Source organism: Sinocyclocheilus rhinocerous, unplaced genomic scaffold (assembly GCF_001515625.1).
Source record: "Sinocyclocheilus rhinocerous isolate Xijiao unplaced genomic scaffold, SAMN03320098_v1.1 scaffold2184, whole genome shotgun sequence".
Taxonomy (NCBI): domain Eukaryota; kingdom Metazoa; phylum Chordata; class Actinopteri; order Cypriniformes; family Cyprinidae; genus Sinocyclocheilus; species Sinocyclocheilus rhinocerous.
The window spans coordinates 221,608-237,732 of record NW_015635537.1 but is presented as its reverse complement, the minus strand read 5'-3'; the positions used below and the strand labels follow the sequence as shown (position 1 = coordinate 237,732).

Here is a 16,125-nt window from a genome sequence, read left to right as displayed (position 1 = left end):
ACAGCAAAAGCAACCCAGGAGTTTTTAAAGGTAAAAAAGTGGAATATTCTGCAATGGCCAAGTCAATCTCCTGATTTCAATCCGATTGAGCAGCATTTCACTCGCTGAGGACAAAACTAAAGGCAGAAAGACCCACAAACAAACAACAACTGAAGTCAGCTGCAGTAAAGGCCTGGTAAAGCATCAGAATTCCATGGGGGAAAACTGTTTTTATGCCTAGATGTTCTAGTGCACAGAGATCTGTAGCGTCTGCCTGAAGGGAGAAGTGCAAACAGGTTGTGGCCAGGGTTAGAGGGGTCTGTGATGATGTTACCTGCCCGTGTCTTCACTCTGGAGTTGTACAAGTCCTGAAGGTTGGGCAGGTGCACACCAATGATCATTTCTGCTGTCCTAACCGTCTATTGCAGTCTTCTTATAATTGATTTACTGGCTGACCCAAACCAGACAGTTATAGAGGAGCACAGAACCGACTCAATAACAGCTGAGTAAAACTGTGTCATCTGCGCCTGTGACAGGTCTAACTTCCTCAGTTGACGAAGGAAGTACAGCCTCTGCTGGGCCTTTTTCACGATGGAGTCTATGTGAATGTCCCACTTCAGGTCCTGGGAGATGGTTGTGCCCAGGAACTTGAATAACTCCACTGCAGCCACAGTGCTGTCCATGATGGTGAGTGGGGCGAGTGCAGGGGGGTTCCTCCTGAAGTCTACTATCATCTCCACAGTTTTGAGCGTGTTCAGCTCCAGGTTGTTGTGACTGCACCAGACAGCCAGCTGCTCAACCTCTTGTCTGTAAGCAGACTCGTCACCGTCCTGAATGAGACCGATGACTGTAGTGTCTTCCGCAAACTTCAGGAGTTTGACAGAGGGGTCAGTAGAGGTGCAGTCTCAAGCATCACAACGGAGGAAACCCAGTCTCTGGTGATGTCCATGAGTTCCAGACTTAAGGTAGTCATTGCCTACAAAGGATTCTCAACAAAATATTAAAAATGAACATTTTATTTATTGATTATATTTATTTGTCCAATTACATTTGAGCCCCTGAAAATGGAGGGACTGTGTATAAAGATGGTTGTAATTCCTACGTTTTTTATGTTATATTTTGTTCAACCCCTTGAATTAAAGCTTAAAGTCTGCACTTCAATTTAATCTTGATTGTTTCCTTTTAATTCTATTCTGGTGGCATACAGAGCCAAAATTATGAAAATTGTGTCAGTGTCCAAATATATATGGACCTAACTGTGTGTGTGTGTGTGTATATATATATATATTATGTATGCATCATATTAGTGTGTTCTGTTGATTGTAAGCTCATTTGAATATAAAAGCTCATTATTTTACTGTATTTTTTCCTTTACTATATTTCTCTATTAATCATTAGATTAAAAAAACAATTAAAAATAGGTTTCATTTTCTGCATTTTACAAAAATTGTTTCAAAATTCTTCACTTTTTTGGAGGGAAAAATAACCCAATTATGATTGCATACAATTCATCCATTGATATCCCACTCTTAACATGTGTAACAGTTAAGTAGTGACTGGTTTTGATCTGATCTCAGCGCATTCTGTGTGGCTAAAATACACAGCTTTGCCAGCTGAGCAAGCAGCCGTGAGGAGCTTCACAGGAGAAATCCCCGACTGATGAGGGGTCAAAAGTTGGATTCCTGCATTTTTCTCTGGTGTTCTTTGCCTGACCAGATGCCCCTGCTCTTATGTTTTTAAACCCATCCCTTTAAAGACACTTAACCCCTCTGTAAGAACTGCCCTGGGCAGGGTTGGGAATCTGTCCTCCTCCGTATGGAAATCATCTCACTTCTTTCCCAGGCTTCTGGGAAGGTTCTACAACATTACATGACTGAAGTTGTACAAATGATAATCTGAATCTTGCTGATGTAGCGTACATGACACCAGATGCCCCTGCTCTTATGTTTTTAAACCCATCCCTTTAAAGACACTTAACCCCTCTGTAAGAACTGCCCTGGGCAGGGTTGGGAATCTGTCCTCCTCCGTATGGAAATCATCTCACTTCTTTCCCAGGCGTCTGGGAAGGTTCTACAACATTACATGACTGAAGTTGTACAAATGATAATCTGAATCTTGCTGATGTAGCGTACATGATACACCTCAAAAGTCATCTACTAGAGATGTTTGTGGCGGTTTTTACTGTGGTAAATGTATCATCATGTGAGTTCATTTTGAACTTCTTTTATATGTGCAGAACAATCGTGTGCGGAGGTTTGCGTTCGAGCTGAAGATGCAAGATAAGAGTGGCTATGTTCTGGCCGCTGACTCTGAGAGCGAGATGGACGACTGGATCAGCACCCTCAACAAAATCCTCAACAGCAGCTTTGAGCTCGCCATGCAGGACAAGAGGAACGGAGACTTACACGATGGTGTGTGTGTGTGCAGATTATCAAGAACCCTTAGTCATCTGTGCATTTTAGACACATTTAGATGCACATTCCTGAAGCAAACCACACTGACCTCCACACACGGGAGTGACTGTATACACAATGACAAAGAGACATGACTGTCCCTCAGAGAGTTACTGTGGATGACTTTCTTCTGTCCGTCTGTTGTAGATGATGAACAGGCGAAAAGCGATCACTCCTCTAGCAGTATGGACAGTTTTCAGGTAGGTCACACTTGTGCAGAAACAGCGATGACCCTTGAGTGTGAGAGAAACTCGACTGAACACAGAAATCATCACACTACTGCTGAGTTTGAGGGGGATTTTTTTGTGTACAGTTGGTGTGTAGCTAGACTTTTGACTGTCATTTTAAAGTCTGGTCCACTTGGCAGCTTATTCTGGCCAAGAACCGCCCACCGAGACTGGAAGGGCTATTTGATAGACTTTATTTGACATTAAGGGATGGAAAACTGAAAATCTTGAAGTAAAGCAGAATATAAAGGTGTGCAAGAGGAAATCGTGCTTACTTGTTACTAAGCCTTTCAGAACATCTGTGAATATCTTGTGAAGTTTCAATGCTATGAGTACCAACAACTTTGTCCATTTCAGCAACTAGTTCTTTAACATTTATCATTGTTATGTGAAACTGAATGGTGCAAAGTTCATTATGAAGCGAACTCAACTACAAAGCAGTCCTATAGCTTATAGTGCTACTATAAAGCTAATAGTGTCATTATTCAGCGCATGTCAGTTCAGTGTTGATTCAGTTCAGTTCAATAATTTTGCAAAGTTCATTAAATCATGAACTGAGCTAGAAGCAGCTCTACAGAAGAAACCCGTGTCATTATAAAGCGCAAGTCAGTTCAGTGTTGATTCAGTTCAGTTCAATAACAGTGTCAATGTTGCAGAGTTCATCAATTATGATATGAATGTGATTGAGCGATACAGCAGCTCTACAGAAGTAGTCATTATCAGCTCAATTTAGTTTCTCATCCAATAGTGTGAGTGCTGTCAAATCAATAATATTGCTATATAATATATTAAGAGTCTTTAAAACCCCAACTGAGCAAACCAAATGTGACAAGCAAGAAACCCAAACTCCATGAGAGAAACCAGGCTTAGACCTTTACAATCATTTTTTTAATAATCTCTTCATACTATCAAAATAAGGCTTTAATTGTGTGATCTCCCAGAAAGTTGGTTTGCTCCAGATTGTACAGTCATCGTCAAACGCAACTAAGAGAATATAGCATGTAAATGCACATATGAAAATATAGAAAATAGTGAACTTTTTTCCACTAGTTTAACATACGGATGTGCTATGATAACTGTCTTTGGTTTTGTTCATCTGGAGCTGGAAGTGAATGAGACTGAATCAAAAAACTTGAAAGGTTTTGACTGATATCTCTCCTGCTCTGTTCTCCAGAGTGCCAGAGACATCGAGAGCAAGATGAGAAATGAGACACGGCTAAAACTCTTTACACTGGACCCAGACTTACAGGTAGAGCAAATCAGCATCTTGGCATGATTTCTGAAGGATCGTGTGACACTGAAGACTGGAGTAATGATGCTGAAAATTCAGCTTTGCGTCACAGGAATAGACTTTTTTTCAAAAATTTTCATGACCCAAAACTTTTGAACGGTAGTGTATAAAAATATGTCGAAAATAAATGACTTTGACATATTCCTCTTATATTTACCACTTTAAATGCATATTGCCCACTCTTTGCTCTTTTCCAAAAGCCACCGGGTGGCGGTGAGCCCGGGTGCGAGGGCCCTTTCATCGCTGCTTGCAGCTTTAATTATCTATTATATTTCTGTAGAAACTGTGTTGCTTTTTTCCCCAGTCACTTTACTGTTAATGATCAATTTAATGCATCATTGCTAAATAAAAGCATTTAATTAAAAAAAATATTACTGACTCCCAAACACTTGTGTACATTAAACATTACTACCCTTGTTTGTGAAAATCTTTTACATTCAGCTTGTCTAATCATTTCTGTCTCTAGGGAGTGTTTTCGGTGACCTCTCCGCACCCTGACATCTTCTTGGTCGCTCGGCTAGAGAAGGTCTTACAGGGTGGAATAGCACATTGTGCCGAGCCTTATATGAGGAACTCAGACTCTGCTAAGGTAGCGCTGCTGCTGCTGCTGTGTGTGTGTGTTTGATATCACTTTTAGGCCTCTGGAAATGTGGATAAAACCAGATGTTGGCGAGTGTTTTTAAAGCTCTCAGATTTCTGGAACAGATATTTAGATATACTAGCCCTTCTCTGCCTAGAGACCCTTCATGCTATTTCCATTCTGGGTGTGTTATAGTAATATAATTCAGATACAAATAAAGGTTTTCGAAGTCCCATTTGAAATGGCATGCTTTGCAAACCTAATTACAGAGCTGCATTTCTTTAAAAGTGCAGTTCTTTTCTTTCCCCTCTCCTCAGGCTGCTCAGAAGGTTTTAAAGAACGCTAAGATGGCCTGCAGCCGGCTGGGTCAGTACCGAATGCCGTTTGCATGGGCCGCTAGGTGAGACACACTGACTTTTTATTAGAATAAGCTCTTGAAAGTCACACACAGATGGTGGAAGTCACTTATTATGGTTACATGCCATGAGCAGGACAGTTCTGAATGTGAGATTGTGGAGGATGCGGCAGACTATGTGTCCACACTGTACCACTGTGGAAATCCAGGCAACTCACTTACTGAACTACGCTGTGCATCTGGATAAGTGCCACTTTTAACAACAAAATTGTTAATAATTTTCATATTGTATACCAAAATCTAAAGAAATAAGAAATTATATTTTACATGAAGAAATCTCATTTTTAAGGCCATTATGATTTCTTTACATTGTAACATAATAAGACTACTGTAATATATTACTTTTTTTAAAAAAATTTTTATTTTGCATAAATTCTAAAGTATAATTTATAAGTGTACAATGTGGTAGTATTTATTGCACTGACTTTAGTTTATTAATAATAATAATAGTAAAAATAATGCAAGTCTTTTTTTTTTTTTAAATGCTTCTCGACTGGAATTTCATTTTTGGGTGGAGGATCGATGTCATGAAGTGAAATGATAGTTGTCTGTGTGTGAGGAAGATACTAATATTTTAAAGTTCTGTTCATGAACGTACATATAATAGTTGGCTGGAAAACTATTATTATTTTGTCCACAGAAAGCAATGGCTTTTAGTTTAAAATATTATTTTTCTCACAAACACCTGTCATTATGTTTCAAAAGACATTCTTCTCTTTCGGATGGAGAATCCATTTAATTGTCATTAAAATGTCACAATGCTTAAAAATTGTAGTCTTAAAATAGGCTTTATTGCAAAATACATTTTCCTATTTTTCTTTTAATTTGGAGAAGAAATACGGTGCAATCCATTTTTTGTAAGATTTGTAACATGGTTTAATGCTCTTCTCCATCATTTGATTATTATTTGTACATATAAAAGGTACATAAACATCCCTTTAAAAAATCTAGTTTACCACCTGCTTTCTGTGGACAGTAATAATGCGTTTAAATCGCATTAATTGGAGTAGGTCAATGTAGTGAAACGCATTATATATTGAGGTTTATTTGCATGGAAAAGTGGCACATTTGCCCTGAAGTAACTTAAAAGTATAATATGTGTGGTACAGTGCTTTACCAGTGCATATAGTGACTGGTTAAGTTGGACTGTGGATAGTATGAAAACATCACTGAAACATCTCAAAGGTCTAAACTAGGGATGCACCGATGTATCGGTTGCCGATATTTATCGGCCGATTTTTCCTCAATTTACAACTATCGGCATATCGGCTATATAAGGAAAAAGGCCGATATAACAAACCGATGGTTTATTAATTAACTGCGTGAAGGCACTGAGCTGTATAATGTCTGTTGCATAATCCTAGCGCTGAAATGAGACACGGCTAAAACTCTTTACACTGGACCCAGACTTACAGGTAGAGCAAATCAGCATCTTGGCATGATTTCTGAAGGATCGTGTGACACTGAAGACTGGAGTAATGATGCTGAAAATTCAGCTTTGCGTCACAGGAATAGACTTTTTTTCAAAAATTTTCATGACCCAAAACTTTTGAACGGTAGTGTATAAAAATATGTCGATAGATGAATCTCATGAACTCATCCTCCACAGAAACTGGATTTCTCCGGGATCGAGCCAGATGTGAAGCCCTTTGAGGAAAAGTTTGGGAAGCGAATCTTGGTGAACTGTAACGACCTGTCCTTCAACCTGCAGAGCTGTGTGGCGGAAAATGAAGAAGGGCCAACCACTAACGTACTTTACCTTACTAGCTATAGTTTCCAGCCATTTCCATCACAGTAAACCAACTTCTGAGAGTTTCTGTACTGGTTTGCATTGCAGGTCGAGCCCTTCTTCGTCTCTCTGTCGTTGTTTGATATTCAAAGTGGACGCAAGATCTCCTCAGACTTCAATGTGGATATGAACCATCCGTCTGTGAAAGCGCTGCTTCCCCCCTCAGGAGCTCACAACAGCACCGCAGCGCCAGACAGTCCACAAGCAGCTCAACCGACAGCCAACAGCCTGACAGAGAGCGCCATTCAGTTTCCACGACAGGTGAGGACACACAGAACAAGAGATCCAATCTCTGTCAACAGCAACTGTGACCTGCTATTGGTAGACACAAAATAATTTTGGTTCATCCCTCAAATGAAAGCCATTTACAGTATTACAGGCATAAACACTCAGACATAACATCAGTTCTGATCATAATGACCAAAAGTCCATTTATTTTTATGATTCTTTGTTTTTTTATGGAAAAACACACACAATATATCACACATTTTCCAAATACTAAATGCTGAGTACTTTTTATTTTATTTTATTTTATTTTATTTTATTTTATTCTATTATTTTATTTTTTATTTAATAATTTATTTAATTTAATTTAATTTAATTTAATTTTTTATTTTTTTTTATTTTTATTTTTTATTTTTTTTATTATTTTACAGTCTTTGGATAAGTCAATTCTTAGAAACAATAATCATTTTAATAAATTATTATTTTTTGTGCCATGTCAGATCTTTTGCAAATATGATGCCATCAGGTGGAAAATAGTAAAAAAAATAAATAAATACATTTTGAAAATAGTACAAACCTTTCAAGCCTATTCATAACGAATGTATAATTTTATGCTTAAATGGCACTGGAAGAAAATGTTTTAGTTTCAGTGACTTTCAATAGGATAATTTTGTTGTTGTGAGTCCTGTCCTGAGTGTCAGGTTTTTTTGTACCTAGTGTAAAATAGATTTATGAAGGGAAAATTTAAATATTACAATTCTAATAAAAAGACACATTTCTGGCACATTTTATGCTGTTTGCATTAACACAAACAAAGAAAAAGACAAAAATGTCCCTAAGGACGCACCTGGGGTAATGTTTAACTCTCTTCTGCACACCAAGGCTGCAATTATTTAATAAAAAAATACAGTAAATGCAATAACATTGTGAAATATTATTACAAAAACAACTTATTTCTATTTTAATATATTATAAAATTTAATTTATTCCTTCATAAATCATTCTAATATGCTGATTTTTGCTGCTCAAGGAACATTTCTTATTAGGGCCCGAGCACCGATGGTGTGAGGACCCTATTGGAATTGCTCCGTTTCTTATTATTAGGGCCCGAGCACCGATGGTGTGAGGACCCTATTGGAATTGCTCCGTTTCTTATTATTAGGGCCCGAGCACCGATGGTGTGAGGACCCTATTGGAATTGCTCCGTTTCTTATTATTAGGGCCCGAGCACCGATGGTGTGAGGACCCTATTGGAATTGCTCCGTTTCTTATTAGGGCCCGAGCACCGATGGTGTGAGGACCCTATTGGAATTGCTCCGTTTCTTATTATTCTTCTTCTTCTTCTCCAAAGTGAATCGCATTTTTGAGGGCCTAAACATTCTCCAAAACTCATGAAACTTTCCACACGCGGCAGAACTGGCGAAAATTTACATCTGATATGGGTTTCAGAAGTGGGTGTGGCAAAACGGCTCGATAGCGCCACCTGTAAAATTTCAACGGAGTGCGCCTCGAGCTATGTTTTTGTAACTTTCATAAGTGTAGCGGACCTCATCTGAATGATGACCAAAACTTTACTGATGTTTTATTAAGTTTATTGCGTCCTTTTTCACTCCAAAAAAAATCACCGTAAGAGCTAAACAAAACACAGCACGAGAAGTGCACATTAAACTCTCTCTCTCTCAGTTGCATTATCATCAACATACAGCGAATTACACAAAACAGTAAACAAATATATACAGATCTCTTTTCGTGGGGTGCTTAATAAACTGACAAACTTTAAATCCGAAGAACTGCGTGCTTTCATTACCCATATAGCTGCTCTGTAGATTAGAAAACCTGTCAAAATAAGAGTCCCGCCTTGTTAATGGAGATCTCATACATATTTAAACTTACAAAAAATATTAAAATGTATACAAAAACAAATTAGAAGATTAATCATAATAAAGTCTGTTACAATAAAGGAGGATTAATATGTATTTAATTTATACAGTGAAGTGTTATTTTACATTTGTTTACTTTATTTCTGTACCTGAAAACTGTTAAACCTTCCTAAAAAGCACAGTTTATTTAATATGTATCTTTGTTCTGTTGTATTTATGTAGGCCTGCTGAATGTTAAATGGATCCAATCCATGTTCATTAGAAATTATTTGATGCTGCAGCAATAAAACTGCTAGTATTAGTTAATGCAGGTGTTTTTGAACTTTGCTGATTTAAAACATGATCAAAATACTATCTATTTTGATGGCAAAATTTCAAATAAGAGAGGAAGTGACAAATATCGGTATCGGAATCGGCCAATAAGTGATTGTTAAAATCGGTATCGGAATCGGCCAATAAGTGTTTATTAAAATCTGTATCGGCCCCAAAAAATCCTATCGGTGCATCCCTAGTCTAAACTATACAATGACTTCCAGCCTGAGTGTGTGAGATTTCAGTTTTACTGTAAAAGCAAGAAAAGTAGAATCAATAATGTTCAGGCAAATAATTGTACAACTGTTTTTGTTCTAGTAAAGGTTGTTGGTTGCTGTTTTTAAGCCTTGCCATTAAGTTTATCTTTCCAGTGGGATGTTACAGATGAGCTGTGCAGGATGTGTGTGTCTGTGTGTGCTCTTATCTCTTTCACCCGAGTGGAAAAGTGGCATAACACACCAGCAGGATGAGCTTTGTATTTGTTTTTCAGGCCGCTGTTTAAGGATGCCTCTGGGACGGTGGACAAGAGCGCTCGATTCTCGGCTCTCTACCGACAGGACGGCAACAAGCTCTCCAACGAGGACATGTTCAGACTGCTGGCAGACTTCAGGAAGTCAGTTCTACAGTCATACGCTCCAATAATAACACTCTTGTAGTGTTTCAGGTGTTTAGTGTTTGCATGACCTGCAGAACGATGTTGTACACACTCTTGTTCAGCTATTGTTTTTCTCTCTTCTGTCAGGGGTGTTGATATTTTAGAAACAGAATAGCCTCTTTGTCCCCTTGTTTATTTTCCCTCCTCTGTGCTTTCTCTTCTCTCAGGCCAGAAAAGATGGCCAAGTTGCCTGTGATTCTGGGTAATTTGGATGTTACGGTCGATAACGTCGCACCAGATCTCACTAGTAAGGCTTTCATATGCTTTTCTAAATGTCTCTCTGCATTAAACGCAAATTTGGATAGTTTCAGGTCGACTACCTGCTGCTTCTCACTGACTGGTTGATCTCCTGTGTGTGCAGATTGTGTCACGCCCTCCTATCTTCCTCTTCGTCAGACGGAAGTCGCAGCAGACTGGAGCAGGATGGTGTTTGAGGTGGAGGAGTTTGTGCCGTCTATCGCTAAATGCTCCCAGCCTTTCACAATTTACAACAATCACCTGTATGTGTATCCACGCCATCTCAAATATGACAGCCAGAAGAGCTTCACCAAGGTAAAACAATGCTAAATTTCTTAACTCACAGCCCAGACTTGTTTTTCTATAGAGCAGGGGTATCAAACTCTTGGAGGGCCACAGTCCTATTGAGTTTATGTTGTGTTTCATTTACCTCAGAAGTCAGATATCAGAGCTGGGAATGATTTCACACCCGAGTCAAGGTCAAACCGTGATGGATGCCTCCATGGTTAGCAATACCAATACTGCAAAAAAAAGATTTTCTTACTTAGTATCTTTGTCTTGTTTTCTAGTATAAATATCTAAACATTCTTGAATCGAGATGCATTTACTTCACAAGTAAAATGACTTAAGATAATAATTTTTTTTTTCTAAAAATAAATGTTCAAAATGTAGTTAGTTTTTGCTTAAAACAAGCAAAAATATCTGCCAGTGGGGTAAGAAAAATTATCGTAATTCAAAGGCTAAACAAGATTATTTTTCTTGCCCCATTGGCAGATATTTTGGCTTGTTTTGAAGAGGTCATCGGATGCCCATTTTCCACAAGTTGATACCACAAGTTGATATGAGTCTTTAGGGTCTTAATGAAAAGTCTGTAACAGTTTGGTTAAAATTTCTAAATGGTAGTGTAAAACAACACCATTTTTACCCTTTCAAAAACAGCTCTGTCTACAGCACACTGTTTTATTGCATTCTGCTTAAATGCAAATGCGCTCCCCTCCCCCCGCCCCTCTCTTCCGAGCCGCTCTCTGAGAGACGGTAAACTTTAGCCACATTTATCGTTAAACTTGTTAATTAGCACATAATTAGGAAAGGCGATTTGCAAAGATTCATTAAAAAACCCTTCACTCACTTCTTCTGGGGGTGAAGCTGGATCACGAATGATTTGCGCGAACACAAACGCATTTAGGTAGATCGGGGGGCGCATTCCCTTCAAAAACAAACGTAATCCACTGCGTCTTCATCGGTTCAGATGTCGGGAGTAAATGACGACTGATTTGAGAAAGGGGAAATGATTTAACGAGATAAAAAAAAAAAAAAACACTGGGTGGATCTTTATAATTATAGGGTGGTTGTGTACACACTGCCAACACACATTTCAGTTCAAACAGCTTGTAAAAGTGCATGTCGCATCCGATGACCCCTTTAAGCAAAACCTAACAAAATTTTTTCAGAAAACAAGACATGATATTTTAAGTCATTTTACTTGTAAAATAAGTGCATCTTGATTCAAGAATTTTTAGATATTTGTATACTAGAAAACAGGACAAAAATACTAAGTAAGAAAATCATTTTTGCAGTGAATCGATAAAACCATATAAAAAGCTGTATTTTGCACAGATAATGCTGAATTATCATGTGCACTGATAGAAGTTGGATAGTACTGTGTGCACCACTGAGTTTATTGAGACACAAGCTATGTTTCCATCACCCTATTTTAATGCGCATTTTAAAGTATCGCATGAGAAACGAGTGATGGAAACGCCAAATTTCAAATAAAATCCTTTAATTCGCAAAAAAGTTTTTACGCTCGCTTGAGGTGGTTTTTGACTTGTGCGAAAAAGGGTTGATGCGAATAATGGGAGATGGAAATGCATTTTGCAAACAAATTCCTCCAAGCACATCAAAAAAGTCATGTGACTTTGCACTATGGGACGGCAAAACCTGACTAAGCAGCGGACTGATCTCATTCCACAGCATCTGAAATGTTGTTATGGTCATTCAGAAATGCACGAGCAAAGTCTGTCATCAAAGTATTTCTGTATAATTGCCTCCCAGAAATGTCTTACACTACTGCGTTCCCAAACATCAGCATCCACCTCCGAAAGCAATGACCGCATTCATCATGTTTCGTCTGCTCGCTCTGAGGCGCAAGTAATTTATTATATATGAAAATGATTATATTCTCCCAGTTTATCAGGAAGTGATGATTTTGTTCTCTTTGACTTGTTGGATTGGAAACGATGCTTGTTCGCAAATTTTTTATGCAATATTCCAGTTTTGCGCATAAGTTAAATTCGCAACTTTGGATGGAAACCCGGCTACAGACAAACAGAAGTGCTACCAAACAATATATTGCTGCTGTTGTTCATGTTTTATGAATGTTGACATGCTGAGTAGCCTTTTGGGATTCTGAACTCCAGAGTTTCCAAGTCGGAACTCTGACTTGAGAAGACATTCCATTTAAAAGTTCCTATTGGGAAAAGGAATTTCCAATTTCTGAGCACAAATGGATCAGCATTAGTTTAAACCCTGCACACATAACACACATAAAAATAAGCCTGAAGGACTTGATTAGCAGCATGCATTTAATTTAGGTTGAAGCTTAACTCTCCATGGCTGTGGCCCTCCAGGAACTGAGTTTGAGAACATTAAGGGGAAAATGCAGAAATTGATCTGAACAAACATTCTTCTCAATATTTAAACATATGCAGTGGAAACTACAGGCAGTAACAAGTGTAATGAGGCATTAGGGAAATCTGAAAAGTAAAAAAAAAAATTTAACTAGCAACGGGACACTAGTGCTTTTCTGTTGCCATCAAACAAGGAGAGAGAAGGAATTTGATGTACCTCGGGAATAAATCAGCCAAAAACCTTCAAGGGCTATATCCAAAACACTAATTTGGCTTAAATACAGGATGGGGAGACCAGCTTCAGACGTTCATCCAGGCAATGTGCTACAGCAGGGATTCCCAAACTGTTGAGATCTAAAATATTTACTTAAAGGCCCCTGAGATTTTAAGTTAATATTTCAAAAATGTAACAATAATTAGACAATGCAATCACAGTTTACTGTTCTCTGATGTTGGTTAATTGGCGACATGACATGCAGGTAAACAACTAAAACATTTAGGCCTGGTTTCACAAACAGGGCTTAGACTAAACCAGGATTAGGCCATAGTTCAATTGGGACATTTAAGTAATTTTTATAAATGTGCCTTACAAAAAACATAACTGGTGTCCCTCTTGAGACAAAACAAAGGCATTGATATATTTTAAGATCAATCAGTGCAAGTTTCTTTCAGTTGAAACAGTTCAGATTTACATTTTAATCTGGGACTAGGCTTAAGCCTCGTCTGTGAAACCGGGGGTTAAACTTTTTTAACATGTTTAATTGTAATATTTAGTTAGATTTGTTATTTTAATTTGACATTTTTATGATTTGCATCTTTATTAGCTTTTCATCAACTCACAAATCACTGTAGTATCATATAAATGTCACAACGTTTTACAAATAGATTCTGTAAAATTTTGTTTAAAACTCACAGGACTCATGTAGCAAAAGTGTGTAGGATAAGTACAGTTGCTAAAGTAGGATTAGAAAGATCAGTATTTTTTTTAAGCAAGTGCTCAGTGAAGTGTTAGTTGAGTGTATTTCATGTTCATGTCTCTTGTGATTCCAGGCCAGAAATATCGCTCTGTGTCTTGAATTCAGAGATTCGGATGAAGAGGACGCTCTCCCACTGAAGGTATTGTCCCACACAAACACTAAACACTAAAATAAATTTAAATTGTAATATTTCACAACATTGCTGTTTTTCCTGCATTTTTGATCAACTAATGCCACCTTATGTAGTTTGTGTAACTGTAAGTGATCCTGTAGTTGTCTGCGCTCTGTTTTGTCAGTGTATTTACGGGCGTCCAGGAGGGCCAATGTTCTGTAAGAAAGCATTTGCTCCCGTCTTACACCACCAGCAGAACCCAGAGTTTTATGAAGAGGTGAGACGTTTACCTCTGAGCTCTACATATCTACGTTTGTGTGTTCTTATGGTCAAACTGCTGTGTTGTCTGTGTGTTTGAACGCTTGTTTTTAACGTGTCCAGTTTAAGATAGAGTTGCCGGCTCAGCTGACGGACAGACATCATCTTCTGTTCACTCTCTATCACATCAGCTGTGACAGCAACAGCAAAGCCAGCACTAAGAGACGAGAACAGGTGGAGATACAAGGTGAGACACACACTCACATACGACCTTCTGAAAGCAGCCTTAACCACTGGACTGAAAATACACAGTGAAAGAGTAAAAAGAGAATCAATATTTAGATCCATTATAACTAATTAAACGCAATGTGTGGGCTGCATACGTTGACATTTTAGGGACACTGTTGCTTGCTAAGTACCATTCCACCTCATTCTGTTGTGTTGTGTTGTGTTGTGTGTGTGTGTGTGTGTGTGTGTGAGTGTGTGTGTGTGTGTGTGTGTGTGTGTGTGTGTGTAGTGGGTTATGCGTGGCTCTCCTTGCTGAAGGATGGCAGAGTCATCATGAATGAACAGCAGGTGGCAGTGGCTGCAAACCTGCCTTCAGGCTACCTGAGTTACCAGGACAACAGCAGCAAGGTGAGAGATTCTATTAATATTAATCATGTTTTTTTTTCTTCTTCGTTTTTTTTTTAATAGTGTTTTGTTGTCTTTTTAAAGTGTTGTTGTTTTTTTGTTGGTTTTTGTTGTTGTTGTTTTGTGTTGTTTCTGTTTAGTTGTGTTATATTGTTTTGTTGTATTTTTTGTTTTGTTTTGTTTGGGGTGTTGTTTGTGTGTGTGTGTGTGTATTTTGTTTTGTTGTGTTTTTGTTGCTATGTGATGTGCTTTTTGTTTTATGTTTTTTGTTTGTGGTGCTGTTGTTTTTGTGTGTATTTGTTTTGTTGTATTATGTTGTTTTATTTTTTGTTGTGTTTTTGTTGCTATGTGATGTGCTTTTTGTTTTATGTTTTTTGTTTGTGGTGCTGTTGTTTTTGTGTGTATTTGTTTTGTTGTATTATGTTGTTTTATTTTTTGTTGTGTTTTTGTTGCTATGTGATGTGCTTTTTGTTTTATGTTTTTTGTTTGTGGTGCTGTTGTTTTTGTGTGTATTTGTTTTGTTGTATTATGTTGTTTTATTTTTTGTTGTGTTTTTTATTGTTATATTGTGTTGTTTTATTTTAGTTTTTTGTTTTGTTGCATTGTGTTATTTTTGTATTTTGTCACATTTTGTTGTTGTATTGAGTTGAGTCGAGATGTGTTGGGTTAAGTTGCTAAGGGGTGAATTAGAAATGTGTTGCAAAATTCACCATTGAAGACAATTAAGCCTTTCCGGGACCCTGGGCTAACGCAGCTTTGGGCCCCCCACCCCCCTGATCCAATCACCCACTCCTGAAATAAAAATAAACAAACACAATGTGCACATCATAATCCCATAAGAGGCTAAAAATTATGTACATAAATTAAACAATATTATCGAGTAATAATCGTACAAATCACAAACAGCCCAGCAAATAAATTTAAATATCACTCACCACTAAAAGGGCTTCTTCCTGCTGTTCTTCTAATACGCTAGAAGTTATAGAAATTTAAAAAATGTATAATTTTGTTTCTCTGTTTAACTTTAACTTACAATAGTGAAAGACGTCTTCTCTCAGGTAGATTCTCTCAGTTTTCTAGCTGGATGTTGTGCTTACGATCAATAATCACGTCTTTGCATTCGCTCAACTGATTTGCAGAAATCAAAACACGAGTCCCGCTCGCTGTGAAGCGGGATCGACTAGGTGGCAGAGGATTCCGCTTGGTCTTAAAGCCTTTCTAGAGCGGCTACGTTCACAATTCAAACAATGATTTGGAAAAAGAATAATTCATTTTTTATTTGTAGGGATGTAACGATTAACCGCGAGCCGGTTGAAAATCGATTTAAATATGTGACGATTCAAATCGGTTGAGATGCTAAACAAATCGCGATTCAGTTAGGGGTAGAACTTTATATGAATGTATGTCTGAGGGGAACTTACTGTCTTTCGATGGTATTTTTTCTTTTCCTCTTGCCTCTGTATAAAGCATAT

The 16,125-nt window shown here is 37.8% G+C and overlaps 1 protein-coding gene across 1 annotated transcript in view; it reads left to right on the top strand.

The window, feature by feature from the left end:
- The window catches only part of LOC107747233 (dedicator of cytokinesis protein 9-like), a 106,942-nt gene that overhangs the window by 54,535 nt on the left and 36,282 nt on the right, over positions 1-16,125 (top strand). Inside the window, exons 8-20 of the mRNA XM_016561685.1 lie at positions 2,216-2,390; positions 2,580-2,632; positions 3,834-3,908; positions 6,555-6,695; positions 6,783-6,995; positions 9,523-9,551; positions 9,642-9,764; positions 9,974-10,053; positions 10,168-10,358; positions 13,724-13,789; positions 13,947-14,039; positions 14,144-14,267; positions 14,538-14,656. Of these exons, the coding sequence (XP_016417171.1) occupies positions 2,216-2,390; positions 2,580-2,632; positions 3,834-3,908; positions 6,555-6,695; positions 6,783-6,995; positions 9,523-9,551; positions 9,642-9,764; positions 9,974-10,053; positions 10,168-10,358; positions 13,724-13,789; positions 13,947-14,039; positions 14,144-14,267; positions 14,538-14,656 (1,482 nt within the window). The remainder of the gene's footprint in view (positions 1-2,215; positions 2,391-2,579; positions 2,633-3,833; positions 3,909-6,554; positions 6,696-6,782; positions 6,996-9,522; positions 9,552-9,641; positions 9,765-9,973; positions 10,054-10,167; positions 10,359-13,723; positions 13,790-13,946; positions 14,040-14,143; positions 14,268-14,537; positions 14,657-16,125) is intronic.